Here is a 23514-nt window from a genome sequence, read left to right on the forward strand (position 1 = left end):
CATTCACTTAGTATTTATTTACCAGGCAAAACTAAAACATTCAAAATATAAAATAATTGCAAAGAATAAAATGTATCCCACCAATGCATCGCCAGAAAAGAAAAAAAAACCTTGCATCGCACAACTCCAATTAGCATAAACTTTAGTTGCGAATCTGTACACATTTGGACACATGCATTATTCAGTTGTGAGAATACCAATTAGTCCATCTTTTCCTCAGTTCCTTGCTTGAGTTCATGCGAATAACAGCATTTATCTCCATATGTACATGTTCCCTAGAAAAGAAAGAAAATACAATAGCTTTGTTAGGTAAAACAGCTGTTGTGATTTAATATGTATGCATTATTGCTTGAATTATTTATCATCAATTAAGGGTACTAATGACTACTAAACCTAATTAATTAATCTTATACATTAAACAATCACATGTATGGGAATAAAAGTCGGATGATAATTCTTATACTTTGCAAAATTAAATGAAATTGCTTGTTTCTGAATTTAAATTCTCAAATACTGACAGTGTTCAAATGATTCTGAAATCACTAGATATTATAGTCAAGTGGACGTACCTTCCGAAACTTCTTACAGGGGAAGCTCTTGAGTTGAGAAGAGTCTGTGATCTGTTTCTTTCTTTTACCCTGAAACTGTTTCCTTTTGTCCTCCAGCTCAGAAGAGATTCTTCCACTAAATACAAGAAAAGATGATTTACCCTTTTAAAATCAGTTGAAAGATTTTGCTTATGAACATTAGCAGTATGACCCACCCAGCTTTGGCACGTGCTTTGGGTCCCCAGTTGGCCTGTGGGTTCTCCTGGAAACGTGTGAGGTGCCGTTTTCGTGATTGAGGGTTTGCATCTTCTCTGATTTCAAAGCAGGCTTGAAGACTAAATGAGAGAATATGAAGGTTAATGGTAATAAAGTTGTATTTTTATTCAACTGCAATTACTGCTTATAAACATACTGGCTGTTTATTTGTACTTATATCACATATTCTGCATGACCATATTCTTCATCCCTAATCCTACCCAATAACTAAACTTAACTACCTTACTAACTATTAATAAACAGCAAATTAGGAGTTTATTGAGGCAAAAGTCATATTTAATGGCTTGTTAATAGCAAGAATTGGAACTTAAAGTGTGACCTGGATTTTAATACCAAATAACCATCAGGTGAATTATATATAAGGTGTTCGATCATTACGTTGGCTCTTTGGAGAGAATGCGGTGAGCAGGACTGGTTTCTGATAGCCGCTCTCTTTTCACAGGGTTGGACTTTTCCTGAGGAATACAAAAACATCATGTCATCATGAGGATCTTTTTTAAAAAGCACATTATTTCTCACATAATTTACCTTAATTCTACACCGCTCTGTCCCTTCTCTTTTGAACGCTCCAATGATTTCCTGTTTTTATGAAGCCCCTCCCTTAGAAATACGCAATAGACTCAGATTGGTTAGCTGGCCCAGTGTGTTGTAATTGGCTAAACCGCATCTAGTGTACGTCTAAACATCACGCCTCTTACCTCAATGGCATGCACTCCGGCTGTATTGTAAACAATGTCGTTGTCAATACTGCTTATCAGTTTGAACCCGATTGAGACCCAGATAATATTAGTGAAGAGGATCGTGCAGAACCTGTGAAAGCACGGCTCTTAATAGTATGTTTTTTGTTTGTTGTTGTCTATATACGGTTTTATCGTGATTAAAGCTTTAATACAGCATGGTCACCTCATGCACGTCCATGTTCAACAGTTCTCATAGCTATGTGAAAAATATCTGTCTGTCTATAAACAAAGTGTGTAACTGGAACACAGTTCTTTGATGGAGCTGTGACGAGCTGATGATCTGAATGAGAGAGAGAGAGAGAGAAATGCAGAGCAGGGATGCGAGGAACAGGATTAAGAACACTGATTTTGAAACTTTTGAGTCCATTAGAATCGTTAGAAGAGAGAATCGCGATTCATATATAAAAAGATGTTTTCGTGCACCCCTAGTTTTAACAGCATGGCAACAACTCTTCCTCTTCTCTAAAGCAGCACAGCATGGCATCGCCCCCTTTGTTATATGTTCCCGGGGGTGGAGTTCATGTAAAATTTCTGGGTTTGTGATGTCACAAACCTGGGAAGTAGCTTGTTGTAGTCCCTATGAGACATTTTTGTAGGCATTAAACTGCCGTAATTTTAAAAGACGATATCTTTTAAAAAGTGAAATCTCAATTAACCACCCCTTTAAGAGTGTATGGTGGTCACTTACCCAGCAACGAATGATATCCCACAACACCTCAGCAGGAGCGTCGGACTTCACTGCATTTTTACAGGCATGAGAGAGAGACACTCTGTACCCAGCATGCAGGAGAGCTGACCTACACCACAGAAAGAAAATGAGGACACCCTCTGACAAAATCTAATGACCCAAAACTCTTGATGCTTTAAAACCCATATGAAGTAAGTGGCTTAATCCAGGTATTCTGAAGAGGTACAATCACTCCATATAATGAAAAGATTTAACTGATGCCTTTATTCACATATAAACATTGATCAGCAAACATAAAACTCAACCATACTAACCCTTTAATTTATAAATAAAAATAATGATAATAATTCTTATATAACACTACTGACTAAATTCTGCAACAGTAGTGTAAATAACACAGGTTGAATATGTTATATAGAGTTTACCTGAACTGCAGCATGGACGGAGTGTTGCAGTGAACTGTGCTGCTCAAATGATCCAAAACATAATACAGAGGAATATCCTGCAGCTCTAAACACAAAACTCAGACTATTAGCACTCATTCTCTATTCAGAAAACCACAACTTATTTCCCTGGATGCATTTAAAATGTCACAATCATGCTGTGAAGTTTATTAACGACTGACCTCGGTCACCATGCTAAGCACCCCCTCGATCCGCTTGGACGTTCTGAAGCGGGTGGGGTTCCCTGAAACAGCACTCAGAACCTTCTGAACAAATGTAATGTCATGAATAGGCTCCGCCCAGATGGGACCGCCCAACTGCAAATACAGAGAGAGGAGCGAAGTAATCAAAACAAGGGGAGGAACTAAATGTTCATTGTTCATGTCAGTACAACTCTGGTCAGTCCGATAAGAACAGCTTGATAAATGGCTGAATCAAATTAAAATTCTATACTATTTTGTCTGAATAAATAAAAGAGGAAACATTAAAAATAAAATTGATCATTTTAAATATTACACTATAGGCAGTATACACTGGGGTTTTCAAATGCCAAACAGTAATATTAACAGAAATTAATATTAGTTAATTATGATTTTATAAAGATGTTATTAAACGACTTCTTGCTGTTGTTAAAACATGAAATGTAAAAACAGGGTAAAAGAGAGGATTAACACACAATTAGATGTCCAATATTGGCTGATTTATATTCAATATCAGCTGATACTGATTTATTTTAAAAAAGACTATTTAAAAAAAAAAAAACAGCAGATAACCGACAAGGTGTACACAGTAAGTAGGGATGCATGACATATTAGTACCAACTAATCACACATCAAAGGGATAATTAATTTTTTTGTAATACACATAAGAGGAGATATTGATAGTTCAGACCTGGTGCCTCTGTCCACAGTGTTCACAGCTGGGCCCTACGGGTGGTCCAGTGGCTGCCGAATACTTCATACTGTAACATACATATTACATATATATTATAAATATACACTTACTGAGACACATGATGATACTGACAGTACCGACACATTGAGAAAAAGTGAACAGATCAATCATGGAGGTAGAAATACTTACTGTTTGCCTTGGCTCATCTTCTTCCCCATCCTCTGAAGATGAAACGCACCACAGCCGACACAGTTATACAGCAGCGCCTGCTTACTATGAAACACACCGATACCTGGATTTACTAATCACAGAATACATGTCCAAACAAAAATCTGTCACATTTTCAACGTATTCGAAAGAAGTCTCTTATGCTTAAAGGCTACATTTATAAAAAAAAAATTATAATAATTATATATGAACAGCATCTACTTTAAATAGAATTTTTTTTGTAACTCTATTAATATTGCACTTTTTCTTATATGATTACTAGCAGCTATAGACAGACAGAGTGAACTGTGTTTTACCTCGCAGAGTTTTTGACCACGGCCTGGCCTGTTTTGACTCTGACGAATACACGGATGTAGAAATCCACGCTCACACTCAAGAGAGGCTCAATGTAGCGCTGATAAACAGCTGCTCTCTGATCTAAACTGTGCAGAATTATACGCAAAGCCTAGAATATAAAGAGCGTGATTAAGAAATAGATATGATGTTATGATATGAGTTTCCTTTGTTCCATCCATTTCCAATCAGAAGGAAATGGAGATGGTAAAATAATATCTTACCATCTCATGACAATATTTGGACTTGATGGACACAGAGCCATATTTGCTGTAGCAGGTCTCCCCGCTATTTCCAGCCATTACAGCCATATCCGTACACGTAATGCAAAGCAACCCTGACAATGAGAGAGCGAGATTACTGTATGTGTACTGCATACTGTGTTAAGTGAGTTCAGAATGTGCATGTAAGAGAACAGCGACAGACTCACCACCCTCACTGACAGCCTGCACAGCTGCATCCAGAAATGGAGAAGGGCTCCCATAGGGGTCAAGATCAATCACATCATATCGTTCCTTCCTCCCTCTTGCCTCATACATCACCATACTGTAAAGAGGTTGTTATACCAGGATTTAGGATATAACTGAATCAGTGCTACCGTTAACTAAAACTATAACAAATCACAACAATAAAAAAAATATATATAACAATAAAAAATAAGTAAATTGAAATATATGTAAATAAAATATGTTTGTGAGTGCATAAGCAAAACACTGGAAAAAATAAACAGCAGGGTGCTCAGACCTGGCATCTCTTTGGCTGGCTTGCAGTATGTGGGACACGTTGTTGTGTTGTGCATTGCGGGCGATCAGGGCAGCGGCTTTAGCAGAGTAATCATTAGCAGTGATGCTCTTCAGGCCAGGAAGCTCCAGAGCAAAACGTACAGAACGCAGGCCTGATGCTGCCAGACCCTCCAGCACACGCAGACCTTGCTAAAGCAGAAAAGAGAGATACATTTATTTCTTTGGTAGACAGTTTCAGCCATAGTAATTCACAAATACGGAAAAAAACTTGACTTATGTGACAAAGTGAAAACACCAGTATTGTAAATTAATCTTACATACAAAATTAATTTCAAATTCTAAAATTAATTAGAATTATTTTTAACTAAATTACTTTAATTTAATTTTCATTTTACATGTATACACACACTCACACACCTGAAGGGTTATTTAGTCTTGCATATACATCCTAGTAAGAACTAATTCACATACACAAATAATAATAATAATAATAATAATAATTTTAAAAAATCTTAAGAAATGAAACTGAAAATATAAGTTGAAAAACTTAAACTTCAAAAACCTACATGAAAATTATAAATGTTGCCATGGTCATTAAATGAATGTTTAAGTACCACAATTACCAAAATAAAAAACTGAAATAAAAATAGTAATTAAAAACCAATAAACACATTACAAAATTACTAAAACTAAAATTTAAATTTAAGCAAAAATAAAGCTACTTCAAAATATTAACCAATGCTGTAATAGTATATAAATAATGATAAAAACACAGTAATTGGCCCACACACAGACCTCACATCTTTCCCCTACAGATGCAGTGATGAACTCTTTCTTGTCACCCTCTTCTTCCATTTGCTGCTTATTTTCAGGCTGTTCTGATGTTTCCTGGTCCACATTCCCATTCTTCTCCTTCGAGAGTCGAACCACAACTCGATCTTTCTCACCCGGGATCAAGATCCGGACGCCCCTCTGAGCCAGCTGCTCTCTAGCAAACTCTGTGATCACCGCACACCTGATCGAAGAAGGTAAACAGGAAGTTTAATGGTGAAATTAATAAGAAAACATTACAAGGTGTCACAAGTCTAGATGCTGTACTCACGTTAAATCTCGATTGAACTCCTGCACAGGGTTGTAGAACACCTCATTAGCACTTGGGAATAGAATGGCAGCCTTTCCCTCTCTGACAACGGTCTCCCCTGGTAGAAGCCCAGGTTCGGTAGATGAGGTCTGGCTGCTTTCTGTAGAGCCGGAAGGTTTTGTTTCTTCCATTGGTACTGCTGTGGTAGTACTGTCTGCACCAGCACTGGTCGTGTCCGGGGATTCTTCAGGTCCTTTCTTGCTGTCCATTGTCCTGAACTTTTTGAAGACACTTTTGAAGACAAAACTGTGTCCTGTAGTGAGGATCTGAAGCAGTAAGGATCTCTTCTTAGGAAATGCTAAAGATAAACCAGTACACCTTGAGGATACATGAAGTACAGTTCTAGTTAACATCTAGCAAAAAAAAAATAAAGCTAACAAAAAAATATTTTAGTTAAATAGCATTTACAAGTTCCTACATGATATATCAATTGACCAAAAAAAAAAGGATAAATACAATGATTCTCACACCTTTTGACAGAAAAATATACATAACTTTACAATGATTTTTCCAGTCATGTGCAGATATATTCATTTCAAATCTTGAGACACAAGCAAAACTACATCAAAACGTCCTTCTGATTTTTTTTTATTTACCCATAAAAACCACATGACCTAATTTTACAAAAAAAATAACATGTAATTTAATGAATGTTTTAAACTAAGTTTAATTTAATCTGCATGTTTATTTTTATGCACATAAAAACATGTTCAGCTTCACATTCATAATGCATCTAGCCAGGCTAGCATTAAAATGTATCTCGCTTTCCAACTTACCGTTGATTATATCCTTCCTAAAAGATACTTTAGTTATGCCATCATTCACGAACAAAAACAAACCACATCGTGAAATGTACACTAGCACAGAGACTTGTCAACTGTTAGCTTGAGTGTTTCCAGTGCAAATTCACATGTGAAGCTCACGCTATGTGTGAAGTACGGAAGCCTTGTAGTACTAAACTAAACGCGTGACAGAGACTCCAGGCACTGCGCATGCGCACAGCAACATATAGAAAAGCGCTACACCGTAAAATAAATGCACCGAGGACAAAAGTGGGTCATTTAGGAACTCGTTCTCTCTCTCTCCTTTTTTTTTTTTCAATAAAAGAAGCCCATAGCACAAATCACAGAATGTTTCAGTAACTGTCCCCTTTTAAGTCGCTTTGGATAAATGCGTCTGCTAAATGCATACGTGTCTCAGAATATCATAATACATTTTATTTTTAGTCTGTGCCTGTTTATGCTTTTGTAATATTGTATGAATGAATGAATAAACACTACCTTCTCTAATTCTCTCATTTTAGTAACTGAATTATCATTATTATTAGCAACAGTGTATACTAAAAAGTGTACACTGAAAAGTGGTTAATATAAATAAAATAAAGTTTTTTTGTGAGGAAGAGTTTGTAGTAAACCACAATATTATAACTTTTGTTTCATCTCTGATGCAATCTTAAACTTTGCAGGTTCTTCAACAGATTTCAGGGTAAGGACCCCTTAGGCGACATGGAGCAGGGACCCCCAATATGTGTCAAGCAGAGCTACATATTAAGCATACAGCCTTAGATATTAAGAGAGACTAACCATATTATGATTAAGAATAAATTATGTTATACTGTATGAATGTTATGTTAAGACAGTAGATCAGAACTGTGCACATTATTATTGCTGCACATGTATCACTGCCTGTATGTTTCATTTTATTGTAAAAATAAAAATTGAGATTTATGCATCATAAAAAAAAATGTTGAGATAATCAAATTCATTAGTTTGTTTGCAGTTGTTATTGTTGTATTATTTTAATTGATTTGCAGAGTCATATATTTTAAATGTACAGATTTACATTTACCTGAACTTCAGCTAGCCTATAAGTTTATTAAAAATTCACATTTGTGACCCTGGACCACAAAACCAGTCATAAGGGTTAAATTTTTGAAATTGAGATTTATGCATAGTCTGAATTCTGAATAAACAGGCCTAAGCTTTCCACTGATGGTTTGTTAGAATGTGACAATATTTGGCAGAGATACAACTATTTGAAAATCTGGAATATGAAGGTGTAAAAAATCTAAATATTGAGAGAATCGCTTCCAAGTTGTCCAAATGAAGTCCTTAGCAATGCATATTACTAAACAAATATTACGTTTTGATATATTTACGGTAGGAAATTTACAAAATATCTTCACGGAACATGATCTTTACTTAATATCTTAATGATTTGTGGCATAAAAGAAAAATCGATAAGTTTGACCCATACAGTGTATTGTTGGCTACTGCTACAAATATTCCCGGGCTACTTATGACTGGCTTTGTGGTCCAGGGTCACATTTTACTTTTAGATGGACAAATAAATATTTACGCAAACTTTAGCTTACTAAAACTGGACATTTTATTTTTACTGTGACGATCAACGGCTCCACGACAAGAATAGCAATGTACAGTTCAAGATTATTTAATTATTTTATTCGAAAATATAATCATAATTTTATATGTAATATTTAGCAAAAAAAATCAATAAATACAATTTCTGTGTAAAGTATGCCTTCTCTTTGCAGCATTACTGTCGTGGCATATATAGCCTACTCTTCTGTACTAATGGCACATTCGATCTAATAATCTAATCTAGTCACGCTCTATAAACACTAATTGCCTATGCGCCATATAATTTGACCCCATTAGAGCGACGTGATGGACATATTTCGGAGATGTTTAGAGCACACTTCTCCAGTGCGACATGCAGAGTCGAGTTGGCATGCTGTGCGCGTAGCACCCAGACCCCTCTAGGGCTTCACCTGAGTCTAGACGCTCCACGCAGCGCACTTTCCCCGCACTGCCGCACGCACACACCAGACCCAACGGAGAGCGCGCTGCGCGAGTTGCACGCATCGACGTTCAGACAGCTTTCTTTATTTTGGTCTGTGTGTGATCGGTGACTCTGTGCTCTAACCGGGGTGACAGAATGATGCACCCCTCGATAATTCTGAGCTCGGGCGGCTTGCCTGTGCATTCGCGATGAATGGCTGCCCGTAGAGAGAAAGAGTCTGACTCCTCCATTGAAACACTTTCCAACAGATCGCAAGCGAGGGGGTGAGTATTTTAACGCATGCACGAGAGGTTCATGCCACTTTAAGTGGGGTCAAGGGGCAACCACGTGGGTTGAACAAGGGGTCGAATTTAGTTATTGTTGTAGCAGGGGGTAATTGAGAAAGATTTGAGGGGATTTTTTGGATAGGGTTTTGTGAAGGTGTGCGATTGCTTTAGATGGGGGATGGGCTTGCGAAACTTTAACCACTTCAATGACTTGCTGCCGAGAGCTTGATTTATATTGCATCAATGCGTCCATCTATATTTTCCAACTTTTTAACCATGCATAACATCGCTTGCAATGTTAGCAAATGTTTCTGGACTATTTGGGGACTTGTACTGGAGGAGGGCATAATGTGCATTGTTTTCAGACGTCAAGTGGTTAATGGTGTCTTGTCTCGCGGATCAGTCTGACTCGCCCCCCGGTTGCTGCATTTGTCCCAGGATGACCTGTTGATGTCGGGAAAAGATGGAGCCGAGCCCCCCTTCCTCCTCCTCCAAAATGGAGTAGAATTTAACCACAGAATATTTTATGTGAAATCCAGTGATTGCGCCGCGTGCATACAAATATGACTACTACTTAATTTGCATGCGATTTGCAAGTATGCCGCGGGAGAGTGATAATAATAACGCATGCATATGGATGTTGCTGGGCGAATCAAAACGTTTTAGGTATAGATATCATGGTATGTGCAAGGCTGTAACTCAGCCAGACATTGCATAGCATTGCACTGGCACCGAGGGGGCGAGGGAAACGGATGTGGGCTCCTCAATAATTCATCTATCAGACTATTTTGGTGACAGGATTTTTGAAGGCTGGGCAACTTTTAGCTCTTTGGTCGCCGCATCAAGTGTGGAAACCAGGCAATCGGGGAATTATTTCTGATTTTGTTTTTTGCCCCCTGGGGCCCGTGCCAACCCGGAGTTCGTGGCCAGCTGGGCAGCGGTGCGGGGCACACAGATTCACCGGGTACCGCAGCCCTGCCGCGGCCGCCACATCACAGAAACACCGGCGCCCGACTCTCAACAGTGAGATTACAAACTACTGTTTATTTATTACCTTATTGTTTTTAATTAAACTGCTGTTGTTATGCCATTGGGAAATACTGCTGTGCGAGTGATACAAAGAAAACAGTGAATTAAACGGCATTTTCGCTGCATATAGCCTAGATCATGAAGCTGTAATTACATTAACGACAATCGAAAGTACAAGATTACTCTTAGACCAAGTTTATAATAATTTTACTATGTTTCTTAAAATGTGATTGCTGTTAGCTAAGGAACTAGCTTTAACCCTTTAAATTAGGATGGTGCAATCCGAAAATTAACCATTTCCAACATGGCATAGTTACTACTACAGTTTCTGCTGGTGCTGATAATACTTTAATATTTATGTAACAGTATAAGAATATTTCCAACAGGTTAATTTTGCCGTTGAAGTGGCGACTACTATATATATATATATAATTTTACACACACACACACACACACACACACACGTAAATATATGGCAAAATTAACCTGTTGGAAATATTCTTATACTGTTACATAAATATTAAATTATTATCAGCACCAGTAGAAACTGTAGTAGTAACTATGCCATGTTGGAAGTAGTTAATTTTCGGATTGCACCATCCTAATTTAAAGGGTTAAAGCTAGTATATATATATATATATATATATGTATATATATATATATATAATATATATATATATATATACAGTATATATATATATATATATATATATATATATATATATATATATATATATATATATATATATACTAGCTTTAACCCTTTAAATTAGGATGGTGCAATCCGAAAATTAACATATATATATATATATATATATATATAGGGCTGGGCGATATGACCAAAAAAATGTCACAATAATCTTTTTCATATCAGTCGTTCAAATCAAGAAACAGGTTTGGGTTGCCTGATAATAATAATAATAATAATAATAATAATAATAATAATAATAATATCACTTTTTTGTCTCTTAGAAATGCACATTTGATAGTAGCTTGAGTTAGGATGCAGAGGTAAATTTTTGTTCATTATCAAAATTAGTAACATCTGTAAAAATTGTAGCAACCTCAGTTTTATATGGTTAAATTTATTCTGACCAAGGATTTTTTATATTTTTTTATTAAGCATTGGTCTCCTGTAGTAGCATACATTTAAATCATGATAAACAGTTAAAACCACACATAGAGCACCTCAAAACCATGGTCAAAAAATATAACTATGAAAAACAGTAGTCTAAAAACATTCAGTATAAATGCACACATGCTATAGCTTAATCACAAATACACACTATAATTATAACTTTACTCATGCAATAAAATTCAGTGTGAATATCTCTTATTTTTGCCACAATACCATGGTGCAGTAAGTGTTACTACAGTAAATCCATATTAAATGATGGCGAATTGTAGATTGAAAAGCCTTCTGACTGTACCGTTGTGCACAGTGTTCCTCCTGTTTGGCTTTAAACTAGTTTAAATCACAGAGTCATTTGCAGTGTTGCCAACTAATTTTCAGAGAAAGTTGCTAAAGGAAGGTCGATTTATTGCTAAAAGTTGCTAAATGACGTTGTGATATCATTGCGTGATGACGTAATTGCGTAATTACGATGCAAAATTGTGTCACGACATCAAATCTCAGCAAAAAAACTATATTTTATATATGTCAATTTAGATTTGTTTGTAAAATAATATGCATAATATAATTAAATATAAATAACTGTATTTTTAAATACATTGAATTATTGAACACATTTTTTTGAATGATTACAATTTAAGTTTTTTACAGTTTATTATTTAAGTAATACTACACATTTCAACAATTATGCTTTAAGCAGTGTATTAGTAGTTAGTTAGTATGCTACACTCTAATAAGAAATGTCTGTAAAAATAGGGCACAATCTAGTATGTTAATATGAAATCATTTTCTGTATTGTTTTTTTTTTTACCTGCATTTTAAATTACTCATTGTGTTTTCGGGTTACAGTGGATAATGAATAATGTCCTGGAAAAAATACTAGTGTCTTTTCCATTTTTCTTACAGTGTACTTACTGAACAACAATCACAGGTACAAGCTACTAACAAAGTGTATCATAAATGAGAAATGATTATTAAATTGAACAATTGCAAATAGCATCTAACTTAATTCACGTGATGTGTGTACTGCTAGGCATCTTTGGTTTCCTCTTTTTGTGTAATTTGGATTCCTTTTTATTGTCACTTATCAAAAGTTTATATTCTGAAAATTATATTGCGGTAATTATATATATATGTATATGTATATAGGGCTGGGCAATAATTCTATAACGATAATTATCGCAATATAATTTTACTCAATAAAACTATATGAAGAGTTTGATAACTGTTTGATATAATGTTTATTAGCAAAAATAGGCTTAAACAAAATTACAATAAAATACACATTTTAAGCAATAGGGTTAAAATATAATTTTATGAAATAAAATATCTATCTGTCTATCTATCTGTCTATCTATCTATCTATCTATCTATCTATCTATCTATCTATCTATCTATCTATCACTGTCATTCGTAAAATATTATTGTAGGCCTAAGGGTTAAAAGGAGTATGAACGGAAGTAGCCTAGATGTTTTGTCACTGAGCAAAACCTTACTGCTCAGCCAGACAAATCTTTGATCTGCTTCCTATAAGCATTGCTTTAACCTCCTGATCAACCTTTGTACAAAGACACAAAGCAAGAAGTTGGAGTGAAATTACTCAGTACACCTTTAGTGGGGATTTTTGATCAAACTGTAAGGTACTTTTCAGTAGTTCAGTAGTTTTAAGAATTGTTAACTGATTCTGTAAGATACATTTATATTAGTGTTAAAATGTTGAGCTGATCTATATTGCATTTTACATGTAACTTACACATGAGGAACACAATAAGCAATTTGTCATAAGGCAAAATAACACGAGAAGTGCTAACCATACAAAGTTTCAAACGTCATTCAGAAAAGCACAGGCTAGAAGCTAGTAAAAGGAGGGATAGAAGAGGAATAGTGAAAGCGTAGAAAGTGAAGCAGGATGCAGGTTAAGACTGATTGACACAAGTAAACAATGTATTTTTATAAAAGTAACTGCACTTAGGTTTGAGTGTTGCTGGTCACACAGAGTACATACAAATATAATTTCATGTAAAGTGCAAATAGAGTTATTCTCTGAATGTTGAATAGCATAATACAGGATGACAGATAGTTCTAATTGCCTGATATATATGTCCTCTAGATAGCCGTTGCATTAGACATGTGCTCTATTTTTCTGTTAAAGAATATTAATTGAACCACTTCCTGCATACCATCCATCCATCTTTTGCTTCTAAAAGGATTTGTTTGTTAAAAAAAGTACATGTTGACCTTACGAGCAGAGTATTTGTATGATTCTAAAAATAATAGACTGAAGGATTATAAATTGTATATGACCCACAGATAGGAGATAACCCCTGGATGGCCCTAGGCATACTCTTCAGTTATATTAAGAATGTATATCAGTATTTATTGCTTTTGTTCATTGTCTAATTTCCTGTGGAGAATGTATGCATTTTCTGTTTCTGTGTAATGGATTTGCCATCATGGGATGTTGTTTGTGAGACTGTATGCACTGACTGACCTTGGAGTTAGAACAGAGAGAACCACTGCGTCTCCACGGTTTTATAAGAATAGATGATGATATACTGCAAGTAAGTGTGTGTTTGTGTGTGTGTGTGTGTATGGTGATTCCAGAAATCTTTATTTAAGAGTCACATTGTTAAAATTATTGTACATAAGATAACTTTTTGTCACTACAGAAATGATTCTGCACTGTCATTCAGAAGTTTGTATTCAGCAAGGATGAATTAAAGTGATCAATAGTGACTATTATAAATACATTCTGTTCTTTTAAATTTTATATTCAGAAAATTATCCTGGAAAATATCACTTTTTTAAAAAAACTATTAAGACGCACAAATGTTTTCACTGTAGATGATATGAAGAATTATCTTTTGAGCAACACACATATTTGAATGATTTTGATGTGACACTGACAAGACTGGGGCAATGGCGGCTGAAAATTCAGTTTTGCAACATGAATAAATTGCATTCTATTAAAATAGAAAAGGTATTTTAAATGTAAACAATATTTCACAATATGACTGCTTTTACTATATTTTCAGTCAAATACAGTATTGATGAGCATAGGAGACTTTTTTCAAAAACTTTGAATGGTATTCAAAATTTTTAATGGCAGTGTATCTGCACATTTTTGTTTCCTCTTAAGTCTTGTGCAAATATTTCTTGATTCTTTTGAAAAAAGAACTTACATTTTTTTGTACTTGAAATATTAAATTATTTATGGTTATTATGTATGAATAGACACCGTATCCATTGGTAAGGCTTTATGGAATTTGCACACTTTTTCACATTTTCCTCACTGTTGGGATTTTGGCAGGAAAATTTATGGAATTCTGCAAAATAAACACTTGAGGGGTGGGACTGTGTGGAAATGTGAATGACAAGCTGAATTTTGTAGAAATCTGAAGATATTTCTACAGCCTTCTGTAGGTGTGGATTCTCTATAGGCCCTGCCCATTGGTCATTATTATAAGAACTCTGGTAAAATAATTTGGTATTTTTCCACCTCAATTCTTTTTCTTTTTTTTCTCTTTTCTTTTTTCACAGACTCTGTAGTGCCGGGCTTTACGACATGGCTCAGATGCTGCAGATGGCGATTCCCAACTTTGGCAACAATGTCTTGGAGTGTCTTAACGAGCAGAGACTTCAGGGACTGTACTGTGATGTGTCAGTGGTGGTGAAGGGTCACACATTTAAAGCCCACCGGGCAGTGCTGGCTGCCAGCAGCTCCTACTTTCGAGATATGTTCAATTCGGGAAGTAAGAGCTCTGTCGTGGAGTTACCACCAGCAGTCCAGCCTCAGAGCTTCCAGCAGATCCTTTCCTTCTGTTACACCGGCCGACTTAGCATGAATTTGGGTGATCAGTTTCTCTTAATGTACACAGCAGGATTCCTACAGATTCAGCAGATTATGGAAAAAGGCACAGAGTTCTTCCTAAAGGTCAGCTCACCAAGTTGTGACTCACAGGGCCTTCACACAGAAGAAACACCACCCTCAGAACCCCAGAGCCCTGTTACTCAAACTGGAAGTGGTACTGTAGGAGGGGGTGCAGTCCCCACAGCAACAGCTCGACCTGCTTCCTGCCTAACACCCCTTCCATTGGTGTCAAGAGTGAAGACAGAGCAGCAACCTCAGGCACAGCAGCCCCAACAAGAAGCATCATCATATTCAGTGGTTTGCACTCCAGTTGCTAAGCGTCTTTGGGAGGGAGGTAGCCGTGAAGGAGGTGGAGGATCAGGAGGAGGGGGAGGTATGAGGAAAGCAGCCCGCTATTCGCAGGAGGTGTCACGGGGCACAGGAGGGGCACCACCTCAAAGTGCAGCCTTATTGGGTGGAAGTGGTACCACTCATAGCAACAACAACAGCAACAACAATAACAACAACAGCAGTAGCACACCGGAAGGCACCAGCCCAGCCACACCCAGCATGTACACCAGTGATTCGCCGATCTCTTACCATGACGATGATGAAGAAGAGGAAATCACAGACGAAACCACAGAAGAACAGTACAGACAAATCTGTAATATGTACACTATGTACAGCATGTTGAATGTAGGGGCAACGGGTAAGAAAAGTTCAACTAAAATTTGATTTCACTGATGGGTTGCTAATACTTATCAGTTAGATTTGTTACCTGACACTAACATCATATTGTAATAAAAGACTACAGCATGTAGTGAAATTCTGGGAAAAAAAAATTGGCCAAGTATTGAGCCCTGAGGAACTCCATCAATAGGTTTGAAAAGTAATCTTACAGACATCAACGCAAAGAAAATACAGCATTTGCTCAATGTAGATCTTTTATTTATATTTGCAAAAAAAAAAAAAAAACAGAGGGAGATAAATTCATTTTACATGTATAATAAATATCTTTTTAGTTTTTTATCTGCAGCTTTATAGGCAGTTAAGAACCAATATATTGTTTTTTATTTTAAAATATCTCTCCCCCATTGTAATCTTGGTTCAGCCAGCGAACGAGTGGAATCACTACCAGACCACCTCACAGTTGAATCAAGGGGAAGAGGAGTTCGAGTGAGGCAAGATCTGGCTTCTCTTCCCACTGAGCTCATTGCACAGATCGGAAACCGCTGTCATCCTAAACTCTATGAAGAAGGTGACCCTGCTGAGAAACTGGAGCTAGTAACAAGCACCAGTGTTTTTATTTCTCGTGCTCAGCTGATGAACTGCCACGTTAGTGCGGGCACACGCCACAAAGTGTTGCTCAGGCGGCTCCTTGCTGCCTTTTTTGACCGGTGAGTGAAGTTTTTGACCTTTAATTAGCAGAAAATAAACAAAAAAACTTTTTTAATTAGTATTTATAGAAATTGTTAATGCAAAAATAAAAATTCTATCATAATTTAGTCACCCTTATGACTTGCTTTACCCAGAATGGAGACGTTCAGCATAATGTCCAAGTTGCTTTTTCCCATACAGTGAAAGTTAATTGTCATACTGTTTGGAATGATATGAGAGTAAATTATGCCAATTTTTTTTTTTTTTTTTTTTTTTTTTTTATGAAATAAGTTTTCTTGGTTTGGAATCCCAATTGCTCTTACAATTTACAGGTCAGATTTTTGTGTTTCTTTTAAAATGTATCCTTTATTTTACCTGTAGAAGCACCCTTGCAAACAGCTGTGGGACAGGCATTCGGTCCTCCACAAATGACCCCAACCGCAAGCCACTCGACAGTCGGGTTCTCCATGCTGTTAAGTGTAAGTTGTGGTCAACATTTTTATCTACATTGAGTTTTTATGCATTATTCAAAATAGGTTTGTGTAAAAAGTGCAGCATAAACTAATGACAGTAAAAGTTTTTTTCTCTCTCTCTTTGTTTCTAGTTTACTGCCAGAACTTTGCTCCTAGTTTCAAAGAGAGTGAAATGAATGCGATTGCTGCAGATATGTGCACTAATGCACGGCGCGTGGTACGCAAGAGCTGGATTCCGAAACTGAAGCTTCTGATGGCAGAAAGTGATGCTTATGCCAACTTTCTGCCGGACGCTGCCAAAATGGAGTCTGATGGCTTGGCTGTGGAGCACGCTTTTGAAACAGGATCCCTAGAAGGTGGTACAGCCTCTGAATCTGGCCAGTCATCTACAGATGCCCTGCAAGGTGTGAGTGGGGACGGTAACAACTTGTTTTAGTGAGTAACACTACCGTGCTTCAGCTATTCTTTCCTCTTCCACTCCTCCATCGTATCCCAGTCTCACCTTGGCGTTGATGTCATCTGGGAATAATGAAGTATATCTTTATGAAGACTCCTGTTGAATCCCACTTCAGAAGCTGGTAATTTTTATTTCCTTGTAGATTTTTTTTTTGATTGTACCTTGAGGCCCTCCTTGTCATACTGCAGAAACACATTCCTGAAAAGGAGGGACCTCTGGGGCCTTTTGTTGTGAGCTAAAGGGGAAATGGTGTCTGGAAGCTCTTATCCAGTCTGAAAACACTGTCATGATTCTGAATGTATCTTTTTGGAGAATCCAGAAGTTAATGTTGCTGGACATAAGATTATATTCATCTGTTAATATTTAGTGGCTGTATATCTGCTTTCTGGACCCCATTTCCTCTTTCTGCACAAACACCTTTAACACAGACACCTTAAATTTTTTGTTCTTTTAAATTACATATTTTTTTTGTTTATATTCGAACAATATTTGTAACTTTTTTTGCCAACATTTCCATTTTTTGTCTTGCCAAGTATCCCAAGAGAGGCAGTGTATCATTTATGATTGTAATGAACTAGTAAGACGCAGATTAATCTGTTTTGCTATATCTGAAACTACTGTTGTGTTTTGAAAGAAAGAGTCTGTGCAAGATCTGTGCACCTTTTGAATCAATGAATAATGAATTGTTTTCCACATGTTTTTGCATTAGCAAAATCCAAAATCTACTTTAATCATTTTATTTTGGTATATTACCAAGGCTTAATATTGTTACTTTAGTTTAGTTTAATCAAATCGCCACAAGTTTTTACCATCAAATATCTCCAAAGGAACCCCCAAAACACTCCCACAATCTTAAAAATCATTAAGGCCTTTTAAATGTGTCTTTATGTTCTAAGTAGTTTTGTATAGACAACACATAACGTAGGTGTCTGTGTTCTGTGTAAATGTGTGTGTATGGAGGCTGCAGATGGTAGTTTTTGAAGTGCCGTATCTCACAGATGACTGCTTCATGCACCGATCGCACAAGCGTGGTGCATGCTGCCGCATGGCGCATTCTGACATGCTACGCCTCAGCGCCTCTGACAGAGATGCACTAAACGCTCTGATGAGTGCAGTATTAGAGATTGGCACTGAACGGGCATCAGTGCCCCAGCTATGGTGGTTCCAAACCACTAAAGACCACTCTGAGTGGAAGCTGTTTTGTAGTCTGTTTTTTATGTGGATTTGAAAAGTCAGTTTTTCTCTTGATGTTTTTCGGGTTTCAGAGAGAAATTCATGAAGTCTGTAATGCCAATGAAGCGCTGTTGTAACCCTAGGTTTAGAGATGATAAAAGTGACCATGTCATTTAAAGTGTAGTTGCACTCTTAAAATATTTAAGGATGTGTTAAAATTAGATTCCCAAAGTACGACCTGCATCTTCACGTGTTTTAAGCACACTTATGTCATGAAATGCGGACTATTTTGTTTGAATTATTGATTATGGCTGAAGAAAGGCTCTGATTGGACAAGATCATCCCATTCCAAAAGCATGTTATTTGTGGGTTTTAAATGTTAACATTTTATTTTTCCATTTCTAACCTCTTCATTTAAAATGATAGTTCACCCAAAAATGAAAATTGTCATCCTCTACTCACCCATCCATGCCATTCCAAATCTGTAAGACTTTCTTTATTTTGTGAAACACAAAAGAAGATATTTTGAAGAGTGTTGTATTGGTAACCAAACCAATTTGGTGACCATTGACTTCTATTGTGTGGATTAAAAAAAGAAAAAGAAAAGATATTGCTCAAAATACATAATACAATTTCAAAATTAAGTTGTAATTCCAAAATCGTAAAATAATCACTAATTGTGAACAATTGATTTAAAATAAAATTTTAAAACCCTTTTACTTAAGATTAATGAAAAAAAAGTTTGTCAATACACTGCACTGGGCAAGGGGACAAAAGAATTTTACCTCTCAGCCACGTGGTACGATCCTAAGAGACTGCACCAAGTCTTAATCATAGTACGATAGGATGAGAATGAAATATTTGCACAGAAATCTGAACTGGATTGTTCAGCACTGCCTTAATTAAATAGTGGAAGTTCGTGCCTGGGAGTCTTACACAGCCAGTCTGCGACAGAGAAGTGAAAGAAATTATGGGAAGGGGAGGGCATGGAATGCCTGGATGATCCTGTATGCATGCATGCATGCGTGCTCCGCTACTTTTCCTCAGAGTTTGAGCCTGTTTTTTTCATTTCCATTTTTGGAGACACACGTGCTAATGCCTGTGCATTCATGTGAGGAGGCTGACAGGAAAGCGAGAGCGTGCGCCAGAGGCATGCTTTTAATGTCTGTGCATTTGCTTATGTGTACGTGTTCAAATGTAAGTCTGTTTTTTTGTGCCAAATGCACGTGTGATAGAGGGTGTGGGGGTGGTGTTGGTGGATGACTCTGGAATATGTGCATTGTGTGTGTGTTGATGGGTGGGTGGGTGGTTGGAATGTGTGTATGCAGAGATCAGAGAGCTCTGTTTGTTTTTGTCTGACTCAGAGAGGGAGACATACAGTGCAGACGCAAGCAGAGAGGGGAGGGAATGTATTGGTGAGGAGATGGATGCTCTCACACACACACTTAAACACACAACTGGTGCAGTGAGCCATTTCCCAAATGGAGGCATCAAACGGTATACGCTTTGACTAAACAAACCTTCAGCTCACATTGAATCTCATCTGATTTGCCTTCTTAGGATATGTTTCTTCATTGAAGAGTTAACATGAAATCAAAATTGATTCTACTTTCCATAATTGTCTTATTATTATACATTTCTTCGGGTTTGTGTTGACGAGGCTGGGCGATATGACCAAAATCTTATATCATGATATAAGTAATTTTATTTCATGGCAATGATATACATCACAATATTTTGCTTTAAATAAGGTAGAAATTAGAATTTATATAATTCTTGTCACCAGTGTCAATATCACAAAAAAATAATACTAGCCTAAATAATAATAATAAAAAATAAATAAATATATATTTCTTCTTATTAAAGTTACAAAAGTGATTTAGTCAAGAGCAATGAGAGACTTTCTCTCTTTTGTAGTTTGATTAACATGAATGACAGACATCAGGAATATTAGACTGCTGTCACTTTAAGAGCTGCCTGGATCCAGTATATTGTTACATGTGTTTTTGGTAACACTTTCTGTGAAGCCCATATTTATAATACATTATAAGGGTATTCTTAAAGCATTATAATGAATGCATAATGCATTATAAAAACCTTATAATATGTTATGTCTTCATATAAATAATCATAACAACAATTATATTACATTATAATGCTTACGCATTTGTGTTTATAACTTTTAAGATTATGGTTATTTATAACACACAATGAACACCTTATTAAATCTATTTTTACATTTACAATGAATTATAAATCTTACTATATCTTGTAAGTGATTAGGTGTGGAGTGTTATTTGAGTGTTCCCTGTGAGGCTAATATTAATTTTGATGTGAACTAACTCTCATCAGAGTATTAGTAGGCTTAGGGTAAGGATAGGGTTGATAGAATGTTGACGTACTTGCAAAGTTACTTATAATGAGTTTGTCTGGTGGAGAACCATCAAAATAAAGTGTTAGCATATATTAAGCAGACATACTGTACTACTAATACTCCAATGACTGCTAGCTGACATGTAGTTGCAGAGTAATAGCTGTCTAAAGGGTACCATCAAAATAATCAAACTGATATTACAAAAAAAAAACATAGTTAAAAGCAAATGTGTCATATTACTCATTCATCTGATCTGATATCTGATCTTATGGCTGTTTGGGAAATTATTACTTATTACTATACTTACAAGTGGTCTTTGATTGGTTTAAGTAAAGTAGCATAAGAAAGATGGCAAGATATGAGACATTATAACTATGAGAAATATAATCCATTGTAAGATGATATAGCATATTATAAGGTTTTTTATAATGCATTATGCATTCATTATTATGCTTTAAGAATACCCTTATAATGTATTAGAAATATTGGCTTCATAGCTGTTTGCTTTCATTTAAATGACTGTTTACGAGGATGCTTGCATAGATGGGTATTTTGACACACAGAAGTGTGTGTATTGAAGCATTCTAGGCCTATACAACGGTAAAAATAACTCTGTTCTAAACTCCCGCACTTTATGAGCAGTGTCTGACATCTTGCTCCATCTCTGAAAACACTCTTTTAATGTTCATGCTAATGCTAACATTGATTCCTGGGATGTAATTTTCATCCTTTTAGCAGCTGACTACAAATTCACATCTACGTCTGGATCCAATTTGTTTCAGAACAGCTTCTTTTAATTTAGTTTCGGTGTCCTTCATTTTTGTTTCTCGCTAAATATTCAAAACATTGTGTAATTATATTCTAACATTAATATCTAATATTCGTGTTTTATTATATTCAACAGATTCTAAAACATTCAGTAATTAAAATGTGTTGCGAATGTCATTTTATATCGTCTTTAAGGCCATATTAGGGTTAAATGTAATGTGAACACTGCAACATGTGAACACAATTAAACTAGTGTTGGGGTGTGTGTGTGTTTAGCATTCCACTGTCCAATAAACAGATGAATGTGATTGATGGTGACTGCGTAAATATGGCTTTGTGGTGGACTGTTCCTCATTGCACCTTTTGAAATGCAACGAAAGAGAAAAAGAAAGATAACTGCGGTCGACATGACTTCATCCCTGTTAAAATGTACATGGAGCTGGATCCTCTGATGTACAGCTTGATAAGAATTTTTTTTTTTTTTTTTTTTTGTACTATCATGTTGAACACCCAGGAAGGGACCAGGAGTTTTTTTTTAGGAAGCAGCCAGCATGCATGTTCATGAGGGCTGGATTTGTGATGTCTTCAACCCATGAATGACTTCTTAATATGTTCTGCTCAGTGGTGCATTGGCGAGATTGGGAACACAATGTGCGCTGAACTCGATGAACTTCAGTGGATTTACCCCGTGTCGAATTTCAACCCCTGACCCGCACTGTGGGTTCATGGTCTTTCGTGCAAAATCCTTTCATTTAGCAATTCAACTTCCAGTATTATTAGTATGTTTATACTAAAGAATCATCTACGTCAAACAGAACAAATAAAGTTATGCTTCGGACGCTTTGAGACATAAAATAAAAATGTTAAAAAAAAGAAAAAAAAAAGAAAGAGGAATAAAATGCATGACAACCATACCTTAGTTTTTATTACCTATGATTTTTTGTTCAAATCTAGAATAGTGCTTGGCCATTGAGATGCTACTAATTTTTAACATAGACTGTAGAGCTGCCAAGTGCTTTGTAAAGGAACATCATGAAATTTAAAGTAGCTAGGAGCAAGAGAAGCGCTATACATTTTTGCTTTGCATGTGACTGAAGTGCTGGGAAGGGACGAGGGCCGCTGAAAATAGCTTAGAGGGTATGTACTGTATTAAAATGAAAATTTTAAAGGGTGGATGAGGTTGAAGCAGCATAGATGTAGGGAGTTGCGGTCTATGTGCACTGCAAGCTATATTATTACTTCTTTCTGTCTTAAAGAAATATAATTTTTGTTACTGAATTAGTTTACTGGTGCATATGATTTTTGATGTTGAATGGCACATGGATGAGTGCCACCTGGTGTCGGACTTGATAAATGCTGCAGGTAGAAAAGGAAACTGCCATGCAGTTACTTCTCTTGACCTTTAAGTGGCAGCAAAGATTTAGAAAACTTGTAATTTGACATGATCTTTAATTGAATAACCCCTTGCCAACTGTGTTTAAAATGTCTTTGAACTGCCAAATATAAGGAAATGTTATTGCGTTTATTCAGAACTAGAGTAAATTGTCTCTGCTGGTGTTTACCAATGTGACGATCAAAACCTTTGATACTTAATATGACACTTTATTAACAAACAACCAAAATGGGGATATGTGAATAGCTATTAGGGATGCTTGGCCTGAAAATAAGTTGAAGACCCCTGTCTTAGCACCTTGAGCTCCCTCACTCTTTCGATTGAGCAGGACTATTGTATCTATTTTTATTATAATTTTTTTTTTA

General features: G+C 36.2%; 2 protein-coding genes across 6 annotated transcripts; one reads left to right on the forward strand and one right to left on the reverse strand.

Annotated features, from left to right (window-relative positions):
- Window positions 1-2: 2 nt before the first annotated feature.
- On the reverse strand, window positions 3-6987 carry LOC109058728 (tRNA (guanine(26)-N(2))-dimethyltransferase-like). 4 transcript variants are annotated; one of them, XM_042733933.1, is made up of 16 exons: window positions 6811-6987; window positions 5996-6300; window positions 5689-5908; window positions 4895-5082; window positions 4581-4696; window positions 4375-4487; window positions 4114-4262; window positions 3779-3862; window positions 3587-3656; window positions 2878-3012; window positions 2678-2763; window positions 2253-2361; window positions 1203-1279; window positions 764-883; window positions 570-684; window positions 3-275 (listed from the first exon to the last, which is right to left on the reverse strand). In XM_042733933.1, the coding sequence occupies exons 2-16, from the start codon at window positions 6241-6243 to the stop codon at window positions 201-203; spliced, it is 1905 nt and encodes a 634-aa protein (XP_042589867.1). In that variant the 5' UTR covers window positions 6244-6300; window positions 6811-6987; the 3' UTR covers window positions 3-200. The 4 variants fall into 4 exon arrangements, with proteins under 4 accessions (XP_042589867.1, XP_042589866.1, XP_042589865.1 ...); XM_042733932.1 differs by having other exon boundaries at window positions 5996-6332; XM_042733931.1 differs by having other exon boundaries at window positions 5996-6352.
- Window positions 6988-8759: 1772 nt separating this feature from the next.
- nacc1b (nucleus accumbens associated 1, BEN and BTB (POZ) domain containing b) lies at window positions 8760-22640 on the forward strand. Of its 2 annotated transcripts, none has more exons than XM_042733934.1 (5): window positions 8760-9120; window positions 14825-15843; window positions 16246-16531; window positions 16893-16990; window positions 17116-22640. In XM_042733934.1, the coding sequence occupies exons 1-5, from the start codon at window positions 9050-9052 to the stop codon at window positions 17418-17420; spliced, it is 1779 nt and encodes a 592-aa protein (XP_042589868.1). In that variant the 5' UTR covers window positions 8760-9049; the 3' UTR covers window positions 17421-22640. The 2 variants fall into 2 exon arrangements, with proteins under 2 accessions (XP_042589868.1, XP_042589869.1); XM_042733935.1 differs by lacking the exon at window positions 8760-9120 and adding an exon at window positions 9205-10146.
- The last annotated feature ends 874 nt before the right edge of the window (window positions 22641-23514 follow it).

The sequence above is a fragment of the Cyprinus carpio genome, chromosome B11 (genome assembly GCF_018340385.1).
Source record: "Cyprinus carpio isolate SPL01 chromosome B11, ASM1834038v1, whole genome shotgun sequence".
Classification (NCBI taxonomy): domain Eukaryota; kingdom Metazoa; phylum Chordata; class Actinopteri; order Cypriniformes; family Cyprinidae; genus Cyprinus; species Cyprinus carpio.

Coding starts and splice junctions, on each gene's coding strand:
- LOC109058728 (XM_042733930.1), bottom strand. CDS start 6,387: ATGTTAACTAGAACTGTACTTCATGTATCCTCAAGGTGTACTGGTTTA. Junction 4,488..4,580: donor GCAGGCTGTCAGTGAGGGTG/GTGAGTCTGTCG, acceptor TCTCATTGTCAG/GGTTGCTTTGCATTACGTGT. Junction 884..1,202: donor ATTCTCTCCAAAGAGCCAAC/GTAATGATCGAA, acceptor TCTCTCATTTAG/TCTTCAAGCCTGCTTTGAAA.
- nacc1b (XM_042733934.1), top strand. CDS start 9,050: ATGGCTGCCCGTAGAGAGAAAGAGTCTGACTCCTCCATTGAAACACTT. Junction 15,844..16,245: donor GTTGAATGTAGGGGCAACGG/GTAAGAAAAGTT, acceptor ATCTTGGTTCAG/CCAGCGAACGAGTGGAATCA. Junction 16,532..16,892: donor CTTGCTGCCTTTTTTGACCG/GTGAGTGAAGTT, acceptor TTTTACCTGTAG/AAGCACCCTTGCAAACAGCT.